Source organism: Leptonychotes weddellii, chromosome 16 (genome assembly GCF_054177405.1).
Source record: "Leptonychotes weddellii isolate Sample4059 chromosome 16, ASM5417740v2, whole genome shotgun sequence".
NCBI lineage: Eukaryota > Metazoa > Chordata > Mammalia > Carnivora > Phocidae > Leptonychotes > Leptonychotes weddellii.
In genome coordinates this window covers 12,156,101-12,173,459 of record NC_138384.1, presented here as the reverse complement: position 1 = coordinate 12,173,459, position 17,359 = coordinate 12,156,101, and the positions used below count along the sequence as shown (strand labels likewise).

The window sequence follows — 17,359 nt, the reverse complement described above, 5'->3', positions numbered from 1 at the left end:
GGGGGACAGGTGCAGGCTTGCTTTTTTTTTACATTTCCAACTTGAATAGCGAAGGTGTCCACTTAAATAAAACATGTGAAATTTCCTGGAGAGAAACATTGAACACTTACATTCTATGAAAATCTAGCACTTTTTCTACAGGTTGAACCAGAAACAAAGAACAGAAGAATTCAGATTTATAAAATTAGTAAAGCAAGGATGATTTACAGTGTGCAGGTTTTCCATTTCACCTCTCAGAAAAATGCTCTTCAGGTTTATTTTATTTAAAAGTCCCAAAGAACACTTTTCTGCAATGTATACTCATAGCCCCAACTTCAATAATGCAGTGAAAATCACGCAAATAATTTAAACCTCATAAGTGGACAAGATGAAAAATGCAGTCCCTTTTCCCCATTCTTATATTGATTGTCCACACTGGCATTTCCCAAAGAGTGTTATGAGAACACTAATCATACCAAATGCTCAGTGAAGACAAAAGCTAAATACACTTTTAAGACATTCTCTACCATATCTCCTCCTTCATCATTCCAGCTGCGTGGTACATAGTTCAAGCTCCAAGCCCCCTGTGGATCTTTCTTTTACTGAAGAGTCCCTTTTACCCTAACAGGTTCTGGATGCAGACAATCTCATTGGTGTTGTTCAGATTGAAAACATCTTGGTCTTTGCAGAGTCTTACGACGTCGCCTTGGACATCACCTTCCCCAAAGGTCTGTTGACCCCTTCAAGGAATGGGTGTTTAGAAGTCACATCTTTTAGTGCAATGTATTTCTTATGTTGAGGAAGACTAGTGGTTGTTGGGGAGGGCGTGGAATTTCATCAAATAGTAATGCAAGTCCCAGAGTAATGTCGGCAACATGACTACGAATCTTAATTTTCTCCAACGGGAGATGACAGGGGGCGGCCCTGTTGGCAGAGCTCTTTTCTGAACAGCCATCCAAGAATAAGTACCTATCTCCCTACCTGCATTAGTCTTCCATCACTGCTGTAACAAATTACCACAAACTGTGTGGCTTAAAACAATACAAATTTATCATCTTACAGTTCTGTAGGTCAGAAGTCCAAAACTGATCTAACTGGGCTAACATCAAGGTGTCCGCAGAGCCACATTCCTTCCTGGAGGCTCTGGGGGAGAATCCATTTCCTCGCCTTTTCTAGCTTCTAGAAGCTACCTGCATCCTTGGCTCATGATCCTTTTTCCTCCATCTTCAAAGCCAGCGACACTGGGTCAGATCCTTCTCACGCCACCATCTCTCTGGTTCTCCCACTTCTGTCTCCCTCTTCTACTTGTGTTGTGATTACATTGGGCCCACCCACAGAATCCAGGATAATCTTTCTATTTTAAAGTCAAATGACAGATAGATAGATAGATAGATAGATAGATAGATAGATAGATAGGGTCAGCTGATTAGCAACCTTAGCTCCATCCATCATCCCCCTTTACCATGTGACCTACCATATTCACAGGTTCCAGGGATTAGGACACAGACAACTTCTGGGGGCACAGGGCATTATTCTTTCTGCCCACCACACTGCCCTCACAGCCAGGTTAGATCCCTCCCTTTTAGCATGCAGTTCTTTGTTACTCTTCCTTCTTCTGATTGCTCTCCTTCTCAGCAAGATTCAGAGAAGATGAGAGCTGCCTGTTTGCTTATATGTCATGAGTCTTATGTACAAAGATATTTATTGCAGCATTATTTGTAATAATGGAAGATTGAAAATAACCTAAATACCTATCAAGAATGGAACACTATTACCATAGAAATAATATTATAAATTATAGAACAGTATATCATGGTATATTATATAACCATTAAGATCACATTTATAAGGAGTTTTGTTTAATTTTTTATTGTTATGTTAATCACCACACATTACATCATTAGTTTTTGATGTAGTGTTCCGTGATTCATTGTTTGTGCATAACACCCAGTGCTCCATGCAGAACGTGCCCTCTTTAATATCCATCACCAGGCTAGCCCATCCTCCCACGCCCCTCCCCTCTAGAACCCTCAGTTTGTTTTTCAGCGTCCATCATCTCTCATGGTTCATCTCCCCCTCCGATTTCCACCCCCTTCATTCTTCCCCTCCTGCTATCTTCTTCTTTTTTTTTTCTTAACATATATTGTATTATTTGTTTCAGAGGTACAGATCTGTGATTCAACAGTCTTGCACAATTCACAGCATTCACCATAGCACATACCCTCCCCAATGTCTATCACCCAAGGAGTTTTTAATTATGTGGGGAAATGCTTATGATGCAGTGCTAAGTAAAACAATACAAATTTATATGTAATATTCTAACTATGTTTATTACACACCTGATGCAAAAAAATTTTTTTAAATACCAGAAATTTTAGCTAAGGGAAAGCATGAAAGGAAGGATGGTAGTCCTAAAATGGAAGCCAGAGGGAGCTACCCAAGTTGAAGTAGGTGCAGGAGCAGTCTATTGTTTGTTTGCTGAGAATCAATTACAGGAGGTTTTTTCAGCCTCAGTGTTTTCAGAAAACAAATTCTTTAAACTTGTCACCATGGATTTTCCATGTGAACTTCAACTCCCTACTTCTTACTCCCACGCCCTCCACTTCCCCTCCCCACGCTGGCCCCTGGCCTCTGCAGGAGCTGAAGGAGGCCTCGATTTTGGGATTGTGAAGGTCATGGAAGAGGCAAAGCAGCCCCTGCAACTGAAGAACCGTGGGAAGTATGAGATCATGTTCAGGTAACCTGGAAACCATCACGCATATGGTCATCTACTTCCGCTGATGGGAAGAAAAGTGTTGTCTGGGTGATAAAAAACAGAAACTTGATTGAGGAAATCGTAAGAACCATCTCTGCTTGTAGCCTCTCTCAGGCTTCAAATGAATGGAATTCCAACTGCTAAGAGCAGGGATTTTCACACTGCTTTCAACTCTGTGGCTTTACAGGAACCCTTAAAGTCCCTCTCAAAGCACCCGGAGCCACAGGGATCTGAGGGTGGGAGAGAGACTCAGAGGGAGAGGTCGGGAGGAAGAAGTCCTAGGTGAGGGGAGGTCCTGTGGGTGGAAGGAGAGACTAGAGATGGGGACCTGGCCTTCAGCTGTCCTGCCCTCCTTTTGGCTCCTATCTGTTTTGTAAGTTGGCATTCCACATAAGATTTCATGTGAAAAAGAGGGATTTTTCCAATTTTCTTTTTTTAATACTAAGAACCACTGTGTTATAGAACCCAAATGGTGGCCTGATGGAATGGAGCTCCAGCTTGTGCTCATCTCTTGAGATGAAAAATGAAGCACTAAATAAGAGATTTCTCAGAGAGGAAAGGGTGGTGCTGGGTGGGGAGAGGGAGGAGGTCACCCAGGCAGGGCCACACAACCCTTAGAAGCAGTGCCAGCAGCCATGGCCAATCTATTCTATGGAAGATGATCCTTCTCCTGGAAGAATTTGCAGTTGATAAAGGGACTCCCCCCTCACAGACTTAGAAGAAATTCCGTGCATTCATGATAGCTTCATTTCAGCTAAAAGAAGGCTGAAGTGAGAGAGGTCCTACCTCAGGGCTACCATTACTAGACCCATAAATTAAAATATATAAATATAAATAGAAGCTTAACAAGCTTAGAAGAAAGCCACTGTCGCCTTGGAATTAGCACTGAGTGGAATCTTGCCATCTTAGGAGTTTTGTTGTAGGTTATCACGGAGCGTTAGTTCTGCTCTTGTAGATTACATGGACCAGTCACCCTCAGGATGGAGCAGGTGATCAAAATTTATTGAAAGGACTTGCGGAGAAGTGAGGAAGCTCAGGCACCAAGCATGTAGCAATGGAGCGGCCAAGTCTTCTGGAGCATGGGGATGACATTTAGGTCCCCACAGTAACTCCAGCTGTCCCACCTCCGCTTAAGTTTCTTGCTCCTGCTCCAGTCCCTCTGCCATTCTCACGAGTCATCTGCTCTCTATGGCTTCCCATCTCATTCCCATTGGGCCGTGGCCTCCCTTTTCAAGTACCTCTGTTAAATGGCTTCTGCCCCCCACTTTCTCTCTTTCTTTAGATCCCCTGGCTTCTGCATCACTGTTCCCTGTGTGTGTGTGCTGTATTCAGGCTCAGAGAGGGGAGGAAGGGAGATAGAGTGATAGAGAAACAGGAAGAGAGAGAGAGAGAGAGAGATGAATTCATTTAGTTGGTCCGTATCCAGCATCAAGTGTCCCTGTTGGACAGAGATCTCCTGCAAAGGCACCTCGTGACCTCAGGCTAGAAATGGCTATCGTTGCCTCAAGCATCACTCCCTGGCCTAATCAATCCTGGCTGCGGAGGGGTGCTCACAGAGTACAAAGCATAGTGGGCATTTCTAGACACAGTGCTTAAGCAGGACCAGAGACATGGCAGACACTCAACAGTCTGGAGTCTCCTCTCTAGTATCTTGGGTTCCCCATAATGGCTTCCACTGACCTTTCATTCCTATTATTCAGCTTTTCTGTGGACTCCTTAGGGATTTTGGCAACCAATGTAAATTCTATGATCTCAGTCCAACCCAAGAAGGGCTCATTAACCTCAACAGAAAAGCCCACAACTGTCCAGGTGTTATTTCGTGCTAAAAAGGAAGTGAAGATTGAGCACCAGCCAGTTCTTCGCTGTCAGGTAAAACAGCTCAAAGGGAGGATTCACTCGGTGGCAGGATTGTGGGACTCATGTCAAAAAGAAGACTACATGGTCTTCTTTTTGAAGAAGGGTTTGGTCCCCAACTAGCAGGCAGGAGTAGGTCAGGTGGGGGGTGTGCAAAGTCATCAGGAATCGAGAAGTGCCAGACAGGCAATAGAGCCCCTGATTTTGGGGAGCACCAAAGGTGCTGAGCTCAGTCATCAAGTGCAAGAGAAGAGTGGGGAAGTGAAAGAGGAGGTCAGGTTGGTCCACGTTGATCCATGGCTGATACATAGTAAGTTTGATATCAGTATTTGCTAATACTGTTGATGCGATAATATAAAAAAATGAAAGAATGCAATTGGTTTCATGTCAGTGATGAAAACAAAGAATGAAGTAGACCGTCCTGGAAATTCTTCAGCATAGTGGCTGACATCTTCCCAATCATTTTTCCCTTTCTAGATTATTGAGCCCAGTATCACAGAAGGAGGTGAAATCATTGCCAGCATCCCAATTAAGTTTTCTGTGAATGCAGTGTACTCCAAATACAACATCAGCCCCTCCGCCATCATCAACTTTGGGGCTTTGATCTGTGGCACTCGGAAAAGCACCACCTTCACCATAGAAAACCAAGGTGTTACTGACTTCAAGTATGCCCTCTATAGGCTGACCGGGGAGAGCCCCATTCATCAAAAGAAAGCGTAAGACAAGTCTTTACTTAACTCATGCCATTCCCTGGTTAATTAGTGCATTGTGTTTTACAAAGAGCTTTCATATATTTTATCTAAATTCACCCAGTCCCCTTTTGTGGGGTGAGGTCATCTAAGGTTTAGAAATGGCTCGGCTAAGATCAGGCAAGAAATCATCAGTAGATCTCAGTTCTGAACCCGCATCTCTGCCCTCAGATTTCATATGCTTTCTTACTGCTGTCACACACGTGATAGATTTAATTGAACAAATGTAAAGTCTTCCGTGTGGGGTTGTGTCTATTGTCCTGGCGCTTCCAGCATGCTACAGGACTCACAGTAAGTCATTGTCCTATTTATTGTCCTGTAGGATACTGGGGGACTAGTATAACCATGAGCTAAGTCAAAAGAAATCAGAGCTGTGCTTCATGTGGGGGGTGGCAGAAGGTACCCCAGAAGTGTAGATGAGAGAAGCACACTGCTGCCTTCCATCTACTGGGCCTGCTTTCACCTCCACATGAAGACACTGTCACAACAGCTCACTTAGTTGTTCCAATGGCAAAATTCTGTATTCTTCACAAGGCAGCTCTTAATCAATTCACTAAAATAATTTACCTTTTTCAGTGCTTTTGGCGGTCATATTCTTTTTTGGCAAATTAGGGATAGTTTTACCAGTTCCCAAGTCTCCTTGTCCTGACTAATTGACTCCCTAATTAATTAATTAATTAATTAATTTAAAATTGACTTCCAGTTAATTGTTTCAAATCAGAAATACCTTGTTTGTAATTGTTTTGCATTTTTGTAGATATTCTCTTCCATTGTGGCTAAGTTTGAATCTATTAAGAAATTTTGGGTTAAGCTATCTAAAATCTCTTTTGGAAAAGAGAAAAAAAAAAAGGCCTAGCCTTTTTTCTCAGTGGCTTTTATAATAAAGGTTGGTGAATGATTCTTGCTTATTAATACTAATATTTGCTTCACACAAAAAAAAAAATAATAAAGTCTCTTCCAAATTTAATTTCAACTTAATTTATTCACTTTTTTAGCATTTATTTTATAATAATTTAATAGTGTTTATAGACATTATGATGTATTTGTGTTTGCTTTAAATTGTTTTTAATTATAATTTGTTTTTTATCTTAGTGTGTACAAATTAATGCAAAATATTAAAAGGGGGTTGAACTTTTTAGTTGTTCTGGTCATTAAGCAAGTAAATGCTGAACTATATAAAACTCTCAAAAGTTTAAGATTGCACCTCAAATGCATTTGACATGGTAGGTTAACTGGCCTCTAGACAAACTAATTATTGGGTAAACGAGCTTCAAGTGAAGTAAACAGCTACCAGAACCTATGTTTGAGCTATTGCTTAAACTCAGTTTGAAAACACCATGACTATAAATGTGAAGAAAAGGGACAGAATTTAAATTTATTTGACATTTCATTTTTTAAAGTAAGATCAGGTTAAAGATTTTTCTGCAGATGATTTTCTATAAATAATTTTCACACACTGCTTTCCAGAGAACTCAAGTAAACACTTATACATTATTGTTTTCTTGCAGTAATTTTCAGTGTCCTTATGAATCATATTTAATAAGTCCAATGACTACATAGTTTTTGTACAATTGTTAAATGAGGTTGGCTAATGATAAATAAGCTGACTTTCCCAGATGCCCCCTTGGCTATCTCCCCCATTCCTAAGAGAAGAGACCATACAATTAGCTGACAGATGGTATTTAATGTCACCACCCCAACCTGAGGGTGTACTCTTGCTTCTTTAATCAGAGTCAGCCATGTTAGACATGCAAGATCCCGGGAAAGCGAGAACTTCTACAAAGCTAGCCCTTCCAAAGCAGCTAAGTTCTCTGATGCTGTTCAGAAAGAAGTAAACATCACAAACCAGGTGAGCACCCTTTTCCTTCTCAAAGGAACCCTGTAAGGCCACCTTCCAACTAGTTCCCTCCTGCCTAGTTCTTGCAACAGATACCTCCCTAGGCTAACAGGATCTGAACCTACTGTGACAGGAATACTAGTTCTGTTGAAATATCACTTTCATTTTCAGGCAAGGCGTTGACTTTTAATTTGGAGATCCTCTTCTGTTTTAAAACCTTCATTTGCTCTCATTGCCTTAAAATTAAGTTTCAGCTCTTCATATATATTTTAATCAAGAATCATTTGTTTATAAGAAACAAAGCCCATTTGGACTGGCTTAAATAAGAGCAGATTTTAAAATTTCTGCTCTAGTAAGATGAAGTAGATATACCTTTCTTTATTCTGCCCAACTAAGGACAAATAAAAACCCTGCACATCACGTGCAAAACAAATGTTAGAAGCCTAAAAGGTAGGGAGAAAAAAAATCAGACCAGCTGGGGTCCTTGGGACCAATGAACATCACAATGGTGAGTTCCCTGAGTTTCCTTTTTGCTTCATAGATCTAAAACTGGGTGCTAAAGGAGCCAGCAACCGAGAAACATCAATAGACGGAGACCAAAAAAAAAAGCCCCCAAAAAGCCTGCTCCTACTAGCCAAAGGACCAGGAAAAGAGGAGCCTAGCAAGATAGAAAACTTTCAGATAAGAACTATTCTATTACAGTCAAATGCAACAGGAAAATCTTTGTGGCCCTACCCAATCCCTGCTAGCAAAGGCCATTGGGGAGTCTAGATTTATACTCTATCCAAGCTGTCATGAGGTGCCCCAACCCCCTGTTGTGTTCAAGAATGCCCAGTAGGGAGCTAGAGCTTTCATTATCCCCTCCCACCTCCATCATTGTCAATGAAGCCACCACGTGGGAAGCCTTGACTTCCACCCCAAACCAATGGTAATGAGATGTCCCTCCCTCCCCCACAATGGGCCTCCCTACCCTAAGGCACCAGCAGAACAGCAGCAAGGCACTCTACCCCTCCCCACCAGGGAGGTATCTGTCTAGGACTAGTGGGCAACAGGAACTGCCACCCCTGTCAGGCAGTTGTGAGAAGTCCAAGTGGGAAATCAGGACCACCACCCCCACCTGGCAGCAATGAGGCAGTGCTCCCATGTCCCTTGCCAGAGCAGTGTCAGAGCAGGCCCGCTCAAACAGAAGATTTAAATAAGATCCAGAGTCTCATAATAGCTAAAATTCCCAGGTTTCGAATCAAAATCATGCATCATACCAAAAACTGGGAAGACCTCAAACTGGAAAAAGACAGACAATAGGTGTCAGCATTGATATAACTGTTAGAATTACTGACAAAGATCAGACAGCAGCCAACATAAAAATGCTTCAAAGAGCAATCACAAACATGCTTGGAACTAGTGAAAACGTAGTTAGTTCTCAGCAAAGCAAGAGAAGATATAAAGAACCAAATGGAAATTTTGGAAGTGAAAAAATAACCAAAAGTTAACTCAGTTGGTGAGGTCAACAAGAGAATGAAGGGGACAGAGGAAAGAACTCATGAACTTGAAGACAGAACAATAGAAATTGCTCTCTCTCTTTCCTATTGCTCTCATAACAAATTACCTCAAATGTAGTGGCTTAGGACAACACAAAGTTTTTAGCTTCTACTTCTGTAGGTCAGAAGCTTGACCTAGGTCTCACTGGGCTAACACCAAGGTATTGGCAAAGCTGTATTCTTTTCTGGAGACTTTGGAGAGAATCCACTTCATTACCTTTTCTAGCTTCTAGAGGACACCTGTCTTACTCGGTTCATGATTTCCTTCCTCCATCCACAAAACCAGCCATGGTGGATCAAGTTCTTCTCACATCACATGACTCCAGCCTTTTCCATAGTCACGTCCCCCTCTAACTTTCTTAGGCCTGCTTCTTCCATATATAAGGACCCTTGTGATCACACTGGTTTCAGGGTAATACAGGATAATCTCCCCATCTCAAGGTTCTTAATTTAGTCATATCAAAAAAGTTTGTTTCCATGTAAGGTAACATATTCACAGGTTCCAGGGATTAGGATGTGGACATCTTTGGGAAGCCCTTATTCTCCCCAATCTAAACGAGAGAGAAAATAAACTCTGAGTTCTATTGGAAAAATCTATTTGAGTCTAATGAATAAAAAAATGAACAGACCCTGAGGGACCTGTGGAAAAAATTTAATATCCTTGTCATCAGAGTTCCAGAAAGAGGTAAGAAATAGGGTTGGGCTGGGCCACCTGGCTGGCTAAGTTGGTAGAGAGTGTTCTCATGTGACTCTTGATCTCTGGGTCGTGAGTTTGAGCCCCACGTTGAGGGTAGAGAGTATAAATAAATAAACTTTAAAAAAATAAAAGAAGGGCGCCTGGGTGGCTCAGTCGTTAAGCGTCTGCCTTCGGCTCAGGTCATGATCCCAGGGTCCTGGGATCGAGTCCCACTTCGGGCTCCCTGCTCTGCGGGAAGCCTGCTTCTCCCTTTCCCACTCCCCCTGCTTGTGTTCCTGCTCTCGCTATGTCTCTCTCTGTCAAAAAAATAAATAAAATCTTTAAAAAAAAAGAAAAAAGAAATAGGGTTGGGCTGAAAAGGTACTCAAAGATATGATGACTGAAAGCTTCCCAAATTTAGCAGAAGATGTAAACCTATAGATTCAAGAATCAGGGCAATCCCAAATAGGACAAATCTAAATAAATCCAAACCCACACACATCATAGTCAGACTTCTAAACACTAAAGACAAAAAATCTTAAAACCAGTGAAAGAGGAAAGACACCCTACATATCGGAAGGAAACTATTTGAATGACAGCAGATTTCTTATCAAAAACCATAGGGCCAGAAGAAAGTGTCTCAACATTTTGCAAGTGCAGGAAGCAGATAACTGTGAATCCCAAATCTTACATACACCAAAAATATGCCTCAGAAATAAATGGACAAATAAAACATTCTCGAATGAAGGAAAAGTAATTTGTTACCAGCAGGTCTCTCCTAAAAGACTGGCTAAAGGAAGTTTCTCTGAACAAAAAGTAAATAATAAAAGAAGGAATTATGGGGGCAGCTGCCTGGCTCAATCAGTAGAGCATGTGTGACTCTTGATCTCAGGGTCATGAGTTCAAGCCCCACGTTGGGGGTAGAGATTTCTTGAAAAAAAATCTTGGGTGGCTCAGTCATTTAAGCATCCAACTCTTGATTTTGTTTCAGGTCATGATCCCAGGGTTGTGAGATGGAGCCCCACTTTGAGCTCCACACTCAGCGGGAAGTCTGCTTGAGATTCTGTCTCTCCTCTTTCTGCCCCTCCCCCTCACCCCCTCAAATAAATAAATCTTTTTTTAAATCTTTAAAAAAAAAAGAAGGAATTATGAAACATCAAGAAGGAAGTAAAAACATGGCAGGCAGTTATGTGTGTAAATTCAATAGACTTCCCTTCTCTTCGAGTTTTCTAAATAAGGTTTATCAATTAAAGCAAACATAACACTAATATGATTCTAAATGGATGTAGAAGAAATATTTTCGGCAGAGGGTAAATAAGCAATTGATCAACAACATGGTAAATACTATAATTGAGGTGTGTGTGGATGGAGAAGCTCCAGAAAGGTGAAGGAATGAGGTCCTACTGTTCCTGGTAACTGTTAAAAGTCATTGAAGGCTTCATAGAGGAGGAAGACTTGCTTGTGTGTTAGGATTGTGTTTAGCTACAAGTAACAGAAAATCCAATATTAGTGGTCTAAACAGATAAGTTATGGGGTTTTTTACTTTCTTTTTTTATTAGTTTAAGGGTAGAATTTAGTAATTCATCAGTTGCATATAACACCCAGTGCTCATTACATCAAGTGCCCTCCTTAATGCCCATCACCCAGTTACCGCATCCCCCTACCCACCTCCCCTCCAGCAACCTTCAGTTTGTTTTCTAGAGTTAAGAGTCTCTTATAGTTCGCCTAAGATATAAGGTAGGCCGTTGCTTGTGTTGGCTTAGAGGCTTATTGAAGTCTGTGTGAGTCTCTTGACTTTTCCTCATGGTTCCAAGATGGCAGCTGCAGCTCCAGCTACCACATGAGCATTGAAGGCAAAAAGAAGAGAAAGTAGATACTCTGCACTCTCTGGACATCAATAATTATTGACTGCATTTGGACTGAATTTTCTACATGTTGGTTTTTATGTCTTCTCAAGTATTTTCTTCTTCAACAGAAGCCTTCTATTTAATTAACATACATCATTTTCTACATATGTTTCTATAACTCTCATCCCTTCTAATATATGTATGTTTGGGTTTGGGGGGGGGGTTTCATTTTTGCTTGTTTTGCCTTCTTCAGTGAAGCAGCCTCTCTTTAACACCCTACCTTTCAGTTCCAATGACCTTGTCTGCTCTCCCACCTTGGCACTTCGCTCTCAAGGTCACACCCTGGATCTTGCATCAAAGGGAACTGAGGTGTTTCTGAACTCTTGATTTCTAAGATTCCTTTCACTGACCACCATTCCTTTCTCCCTACTTGTTGTTTTGAGTCCACCCTTTCCAGCTGTTCTTTGACTTCAGTGTGACTTTGCTCCTTTAGACAACATTCAACCATATTCTTATTATCCAAACCTTCTCCTTGTCACCAATTTATATTCCCACCAGCAGTGCACAGTAATAATTTTGACACCAGCCATTCAAATAGGTATGAGATGGTATCTCGTTGTGATGTTGATTTGCACCTCCCTGATTGATTAAGGTGATCAACTTTGTTGATATGATTTTATTAAGAACCTTGAGATGGGGGGAGATTGTCCTGGATTATCCTCAGCCCAATGTGATCACAAGGATCTGGGAGTGGTTGGGGGAATGGGGAGATGTTGGTCAAAGGGTATAAACTTCCAGTTACAAGATGAATAAGTTCTCGGGATCTAATATTTGCATGGTGACTCTAGTTAACAGTACTATATTATATCCTTGAAAGTTGCTGAGAGAGTAGATCATAAACATTCTCATCACCCAAAAAAACGGTAATTATGTGAGCTGATTGATAGATGTTAACTAACCTTATTGTGGTAATCATTTTGTGGTATATTCCAGTATCAAATCAGCACATTGTAGCCTTAAACTTATACAATGTCTTATGTCAATTACATGTCAATGAAGCTGGGTGTGGGGGGAAGAAGAGGAAGGAAGCTCCTAGGAACCAGAGGAGTGCATGATAATATCCCATTTTTTGAGCACTAATTCTGTGCCAGAGGCTATGTGAAGTGTCTCACACACATTTTTTCCTTTGAAGCCTCCAGTGATTCAAGGTAGGGGGTTTAGCCCCATTTCATGGATAAACTGAGACTCAGAGAAGTCACTTGTCCAAGGTCAAACAGTTAAAATATAGCAGGGATGGGATTCAAACTCATGAGTATCTGACTCCGAAATCTACAACCTCTACCAGAGCTCTGTCTGCACCCCTCTGCCAGGAGATTCCCATCTGGGTAAGAGTTGTGTGATGTGGAATATGTCTGTTTCCTTCAGCTCCCATTCAGTCACAGTCGGTCAGAAGAAATGTGCAGAGAAGGAAGAACTGAGGGAGCCCATCCCTGAAGATTCCCCAGGCCCTCCCTGCCTCCAGGAGAAAGCTGGGGCTTAGAGAGCGCCTGTGGAGAGAGGCCCCGTGGGCCCCTATCAACACCATCTCACAACTCCAGTGGAAGGGCTCAGGCTCTGTCACTCACTCTGCCTCCTCCCCTTCCTGCAGGTGCGCTTCACCCACGGCATGTTCACCGTGTACCCTGGGTTTGGCTCCATCCCCTCCGGAGGAACGCAGGTCATCACTGTCGACTGCGTGGCTGACCCCGTGGGAAGGTGTGAGGAATTCATAGCGATCGATATATCTGACCGAGACCCAAGAGACCAGCCTGCGGGCATTCCTTACAGCTTGCTGGCCGAAGCCTGTCTACCAGGTACCGGGCACTCAGATTGGACAGCACCCTCCCCTTAAAAGACCCTCCCCCTCCCACCATGCACATGTTGAGCAGATACGGCTGCACTACTTCCTTTGGGTCCTTAGAACTTCCTCTAGCGTCTTCAGCCATATTTTTCCTTAAAGACTTACCAGGCATCTATACCTAAAAGATGTGCAGCTTTAAGCTCCTAGTCTTCCTGAGTTTGGTCCAGGATTCTCAGACAAATAGTATTATCTGGGAATCATGGTGTAATGGGATATGGCACAGGACCCAGGAACACTGAATCCGGCCATTCCCTGTGGGCAACGTATGCACAGAGAGCAATGGTCAGTGACTGTGCATACTCTAACTTTAATTAAGCAAGATTCAGGTAAAGCGCAGAGAGAACTCCTCTTGCTTTGACTATAGGCAGCATACAGCCTCGCACCAACATGGGCCAAATGCCCCCTTCCTTCCTAAGCCCACCCCAGATCCCGGATCTAACCTCTCCTTACTGCTGGGAGGAACATATGGTTGGGGTCTGACAACCAACAAGAGCAGTACAGAAAAGGAAGAGAAGATAGAATTTGTACCATCACTCCCACCCGCTTGTGTGAATTCCCCTACACCTCCTCTACAACCATCCTCCGTCAGAATCCAAATCTTCACATTAGCAATTACAGAAAGCAGGAACTGGGCTATCAGGCCTCGTCTCTCATTCTCCCCAGCCTTTGTGACTGACAACAATGCCTTGATATTTGAAGAGCACCAGATTTGTAGCAGCACCACTCTGCTCAACATCCTACAGACCATAGAGAATGGGGGGCTCTTTGTGGAGGATGAAAACAAGTTCATCTTCTGTAACGTCCTGGTGGGTCATCAGGCCAAGGCTCGGTTCAAGATCAGCAACGTGGGAAAGATTGCCTGTGATGTGAACATCGTAGTTAAGCCCATCTCCAACAAGGTAAGCAGCCCCAAATGGCCCTAGCCCACTGTGGTTGGCATGAATCCTTGGAAAGAGCTCTTAGAAAACCTGCTCTAGCACTGCTAGACCTGAGTGAGGATTATCTGGCTCTCAGGCCCTGCTGGAAGTCACATGAGGTCACTGGGTGGTTTCCCCTAGGCCAAGAGCCAGACATTTGTCCCAGTGGGTGCCTCCTCTTGGTTTTAAAGTGATACACAGCAATGAGCAACTCGCTCATCCATCAAACACTCAGGTAGGCATGGAATAGATGAAGCATGGTGGGGTGAGCCAAAGGCAAGTGCCATCTCAGGCAGGCTGCCTCGTGTTGCCCATCTTTCTGGTAAGGAGGATTTGGGGGATGTCAGATTACAAGGGCAAGGAGAAACGATGAACATTTACTGACCCCGGCTGCATGCTAGGCACTGTGTTAAATTATTTACATATATTACCTCAGTTCATCCTCACAGAAAGTTTGTATGATCAGACTTTGTAGTACTCTCCTCATCTTACAGTTAGGGAAATGAAGCCTAGGGATACAGGGCTACATTTAAAGCCAAGCTTCATCCACGTACAAGGTAAATAATAAGTGCCCATCTCAAGGCCTATAGGTTCAGAGCTCCCTTCCTCTCCAAGTCAGACCACACTGAAATCCTTTTTCCTCACAATGGAACAGAAAATTCAGGATACCAAGAGAGAGGGCTCAGTCAATAGCCTATCAGATGCGCTGCAAATACGGCCTAGTCTCACTGCGGCTTCTTTCGTCCTCTGCCCAAAGGGGGAATCTTAGCTCCCACTCCCACTTAGCTGACATTGTTCACGTGGCCGATGGTGGCAGGGAGACCACTGCAGGGGTGGCCTAGTCTAGAGCTTCGGGGGGGGGAGAGAGAGAGAGAGAGAGAGAGAGAGAGTGTGTGTGTGTGTGTGTGTGTGTGTGTGTGTGTGTGTGTGTGTGTTCCCAGGGGACTGTCACCACAGAAGGGTAGGGTTGGAAGACTATCTCATCCCTTTTATGACTTCTCTCAGGCCCTGGTGACATCCAGGCATTACTCTCTGACCTTTTTCTGGACCTCACGGGGCAGCTTTCTTCCTGTTCTGCACTAAAAACATAAAAAGGGAGCAAGCCTGATTTCTCAAAGATAGGTTTTTACCAGGGGATTTGTAGATATATATTTTTTCTTCCTCCCTAATTTGCAGACTGTCCTTTGAAAAGAGCAAAGAAACCTTAGTGCCCTCTGCTTAAAAACAAGAGGGGATAGCCAGTCTTGAATCCCACTTGCCACCCTTAAGAATGAAAAAACCCTTTTGAGGCCTTGCTGGGGTCCCTACAGTCCCTACAGTCTTCCCAAAACACTGCCACAAAATGGGGACAGATAAAGTGCTAACACACCCTAATCCCTGCTCTCCCTCCCCAGCTTATTGCCCGAATCACTGATATTTTTGACGTGGAACCTAATAAGATGTGTGTTGCCAGCCGCTCACATGCCTTTGCCACGGTGACGTTCACCCCACAGACCATGCAGACCTACCAGTGTATCTTCGAGGCTACGTTGGATGGCTTGCCTAGGTACCAGCCCCCTCTCCTGCAGGCTGAGGATGGAATGTCATTCCTGGCACACCAGGCTGACAGGCCTCCATCGTCCTGTTCCCTGCAGCAACCTGACCAGGAACCGAAGCCTTGTGTTTGACATCGTTGGGGAAGGGAACCTCCCTCGGGTGACCATAGTGCGGCCAGTTCTCTGCAACCAATATGGAAACCCCTTGCTCCTCTTCAGGAGGCTTCTGCTTGGTCAGTCAGAGAAGCTGCCTCTCATCCTCAAGAACAATGGCACCATCCCCGCCCAGGTACTGCGAGAGGTGAAGTATGGGATGGAAAGGGAGAAGAATGACTCAGAAGTAAGACTTTTAACATTGAGGTCTCTGCCATCCCTGATCTACTAGGATTTCTCTGATGTTCCTCATACATTAACCTGTGTAAGACGTGGGACACGCAGAGCTGAGTCAGCCATAGTGTCTGCCCTCAAGGAGTATAAGAAAGCAGATTACACACTCACTGATAGTTACTATGTGAAGCAGTGTGCAGGGATGTACCCTGAGCTGAGTGGGGAGGACTATGGGTATTCTTGGTGTCTTCTTTATCCTTCCCTCTTTTCTGTAACGAACACTGCATTTTTAATAAGGAAGAAACAAAAGAAACCTCAGTAGGAGTGAGAGATGCCACATCTCAAGGGACTCTTGGTTCAGCAATTAAATAGTGTTTTTATTTTTTTTTTCTGTTAACATCCTTATTTTACCAAAAAAAAAAAAAGAAAGAAAGTAATAAATTGTGTAAGGGTTCTACAAAGAACTGTAGGACTTTTGAAAATGATCTACTCCCATCTAGGGGAATCAAGGAAAATTTCACTATAAAATGACATGGAAGCTGGGCATTGCAGGACAACTGGGTTTCAGGAAGGGGGCATGGCACTGAGTGCATCCCAGCTGGAGAAAGAAAACTATTCAGACAAAGGCACAGAAGCAAAAAATGTGTCCAGTACAAAACAGGAACTAGTAAGCACCCAGCTCCGTGAGAGCACAGGGGATAGAAGAGCAGCGGGAGATAAAAATAGAAGGGTAGAGTAAGGACAACTCGCGGGAGGCTTTGGATTCTCTCTACATTTTAAACCCTACAACATGTTCTTACTGTCTTGTTGGGGTTTTTTTTTTTAAGATTATTTATTTATTTGAGAGAGAGAAAGCGAGAGAGCCCGAGCAGGGACAGAGGGGCAGAGGCAGAGGGAGAAGGAGACTCCCTGCTGACCAGGGAGCCCGATTTGGGACTCGAACCTAAGACCCCGGGATCATGACCTGAACCGAGAGGAGACGCTCAACCGACTGAGCCACCCAGGCGCCCCTCACTGTTGGGTTTTGTTGTTCATAGTTAAGGCTCATTTAGATTGACCCACAGACCTATCATTTTTATTGCACTTCACTCCTCCATATCCATCTGTCCATCTGAGATCCTTTGCCTACCCCCTGAAGAATAGCATGTACTATTTCCTCAGTGCAGGTCTGCTGGTGGCAAATTCTCTCAGCTTGTATTTGAAAAATCTCCATTTCGGGCGCCTGGGTGGCTCAGTCGTTAAGCGTCTGCCTTCGGCTCAGGTCATGATTCCAGCGTCCTAGGATCGAGTTCCGTGTCGGGCTCCCTACTCGGTGGGGAGCCTGCTTCTCCCTCTCCCACTCCCCCTGCTTGTGTTCCCTCTCTCGCTGTCTCTCTCTCTGTCATATAAATAAATAAAATCTTTAAAAAAAAAAAAAAAGAAAAATCTCCATTTCTTTTTTTTTT

The 17,359-nt window shown here is 43.4% G+C and overlaps 1 protein-coding gene across 1 annotated transcript in view; it reads left to right on the top strand.

Annotated features, from left to right (window-relative positions):
• HYDIN (HYDIN axonemal central pair apparatus protein) overlaps window positions 1-17,359 on the top strand; it is a 364,500-nt gene that overhangs the window by 292,814 nt on the left and 54,327 nt on the right. Inside the window, exons 55-63 of the mRNA XM_081806373.1 lie at window positions 608-707; window positions 2,617-2,716; window positions 4,435-4,603; window positions 5,066-5,304; window positions 7,069-7,186; window positions 12,884-13,088; window positions 13,799-14,034; window positions 15,447-15,598; window positions 15,687-15,876. Coding sequence (XP_081662499.1) covers window positions 608-707; window positions 2,617-2,716; window positions 4,435-4,603; window positions 5,066-5,304; window positions 7,069-7,186; window positions 12,884-13,088; window positions 13,799-14,034; window positions 15,447-15,598; window positions 15,687-15,876 — 1,509 coding nt within the window. The remainder of the gene's footprint in view (window positions 1-607; window positions 708-2,616; window positions 2,717-4,434; window positions 4,604-5,065; window positions 5,305-7,068; window positions 7,187-12,883; window positions 13,089-13,798; window positions 14,035-15,446; window positions 15,599-15,686; window positions 15,877-17,359) is intronic.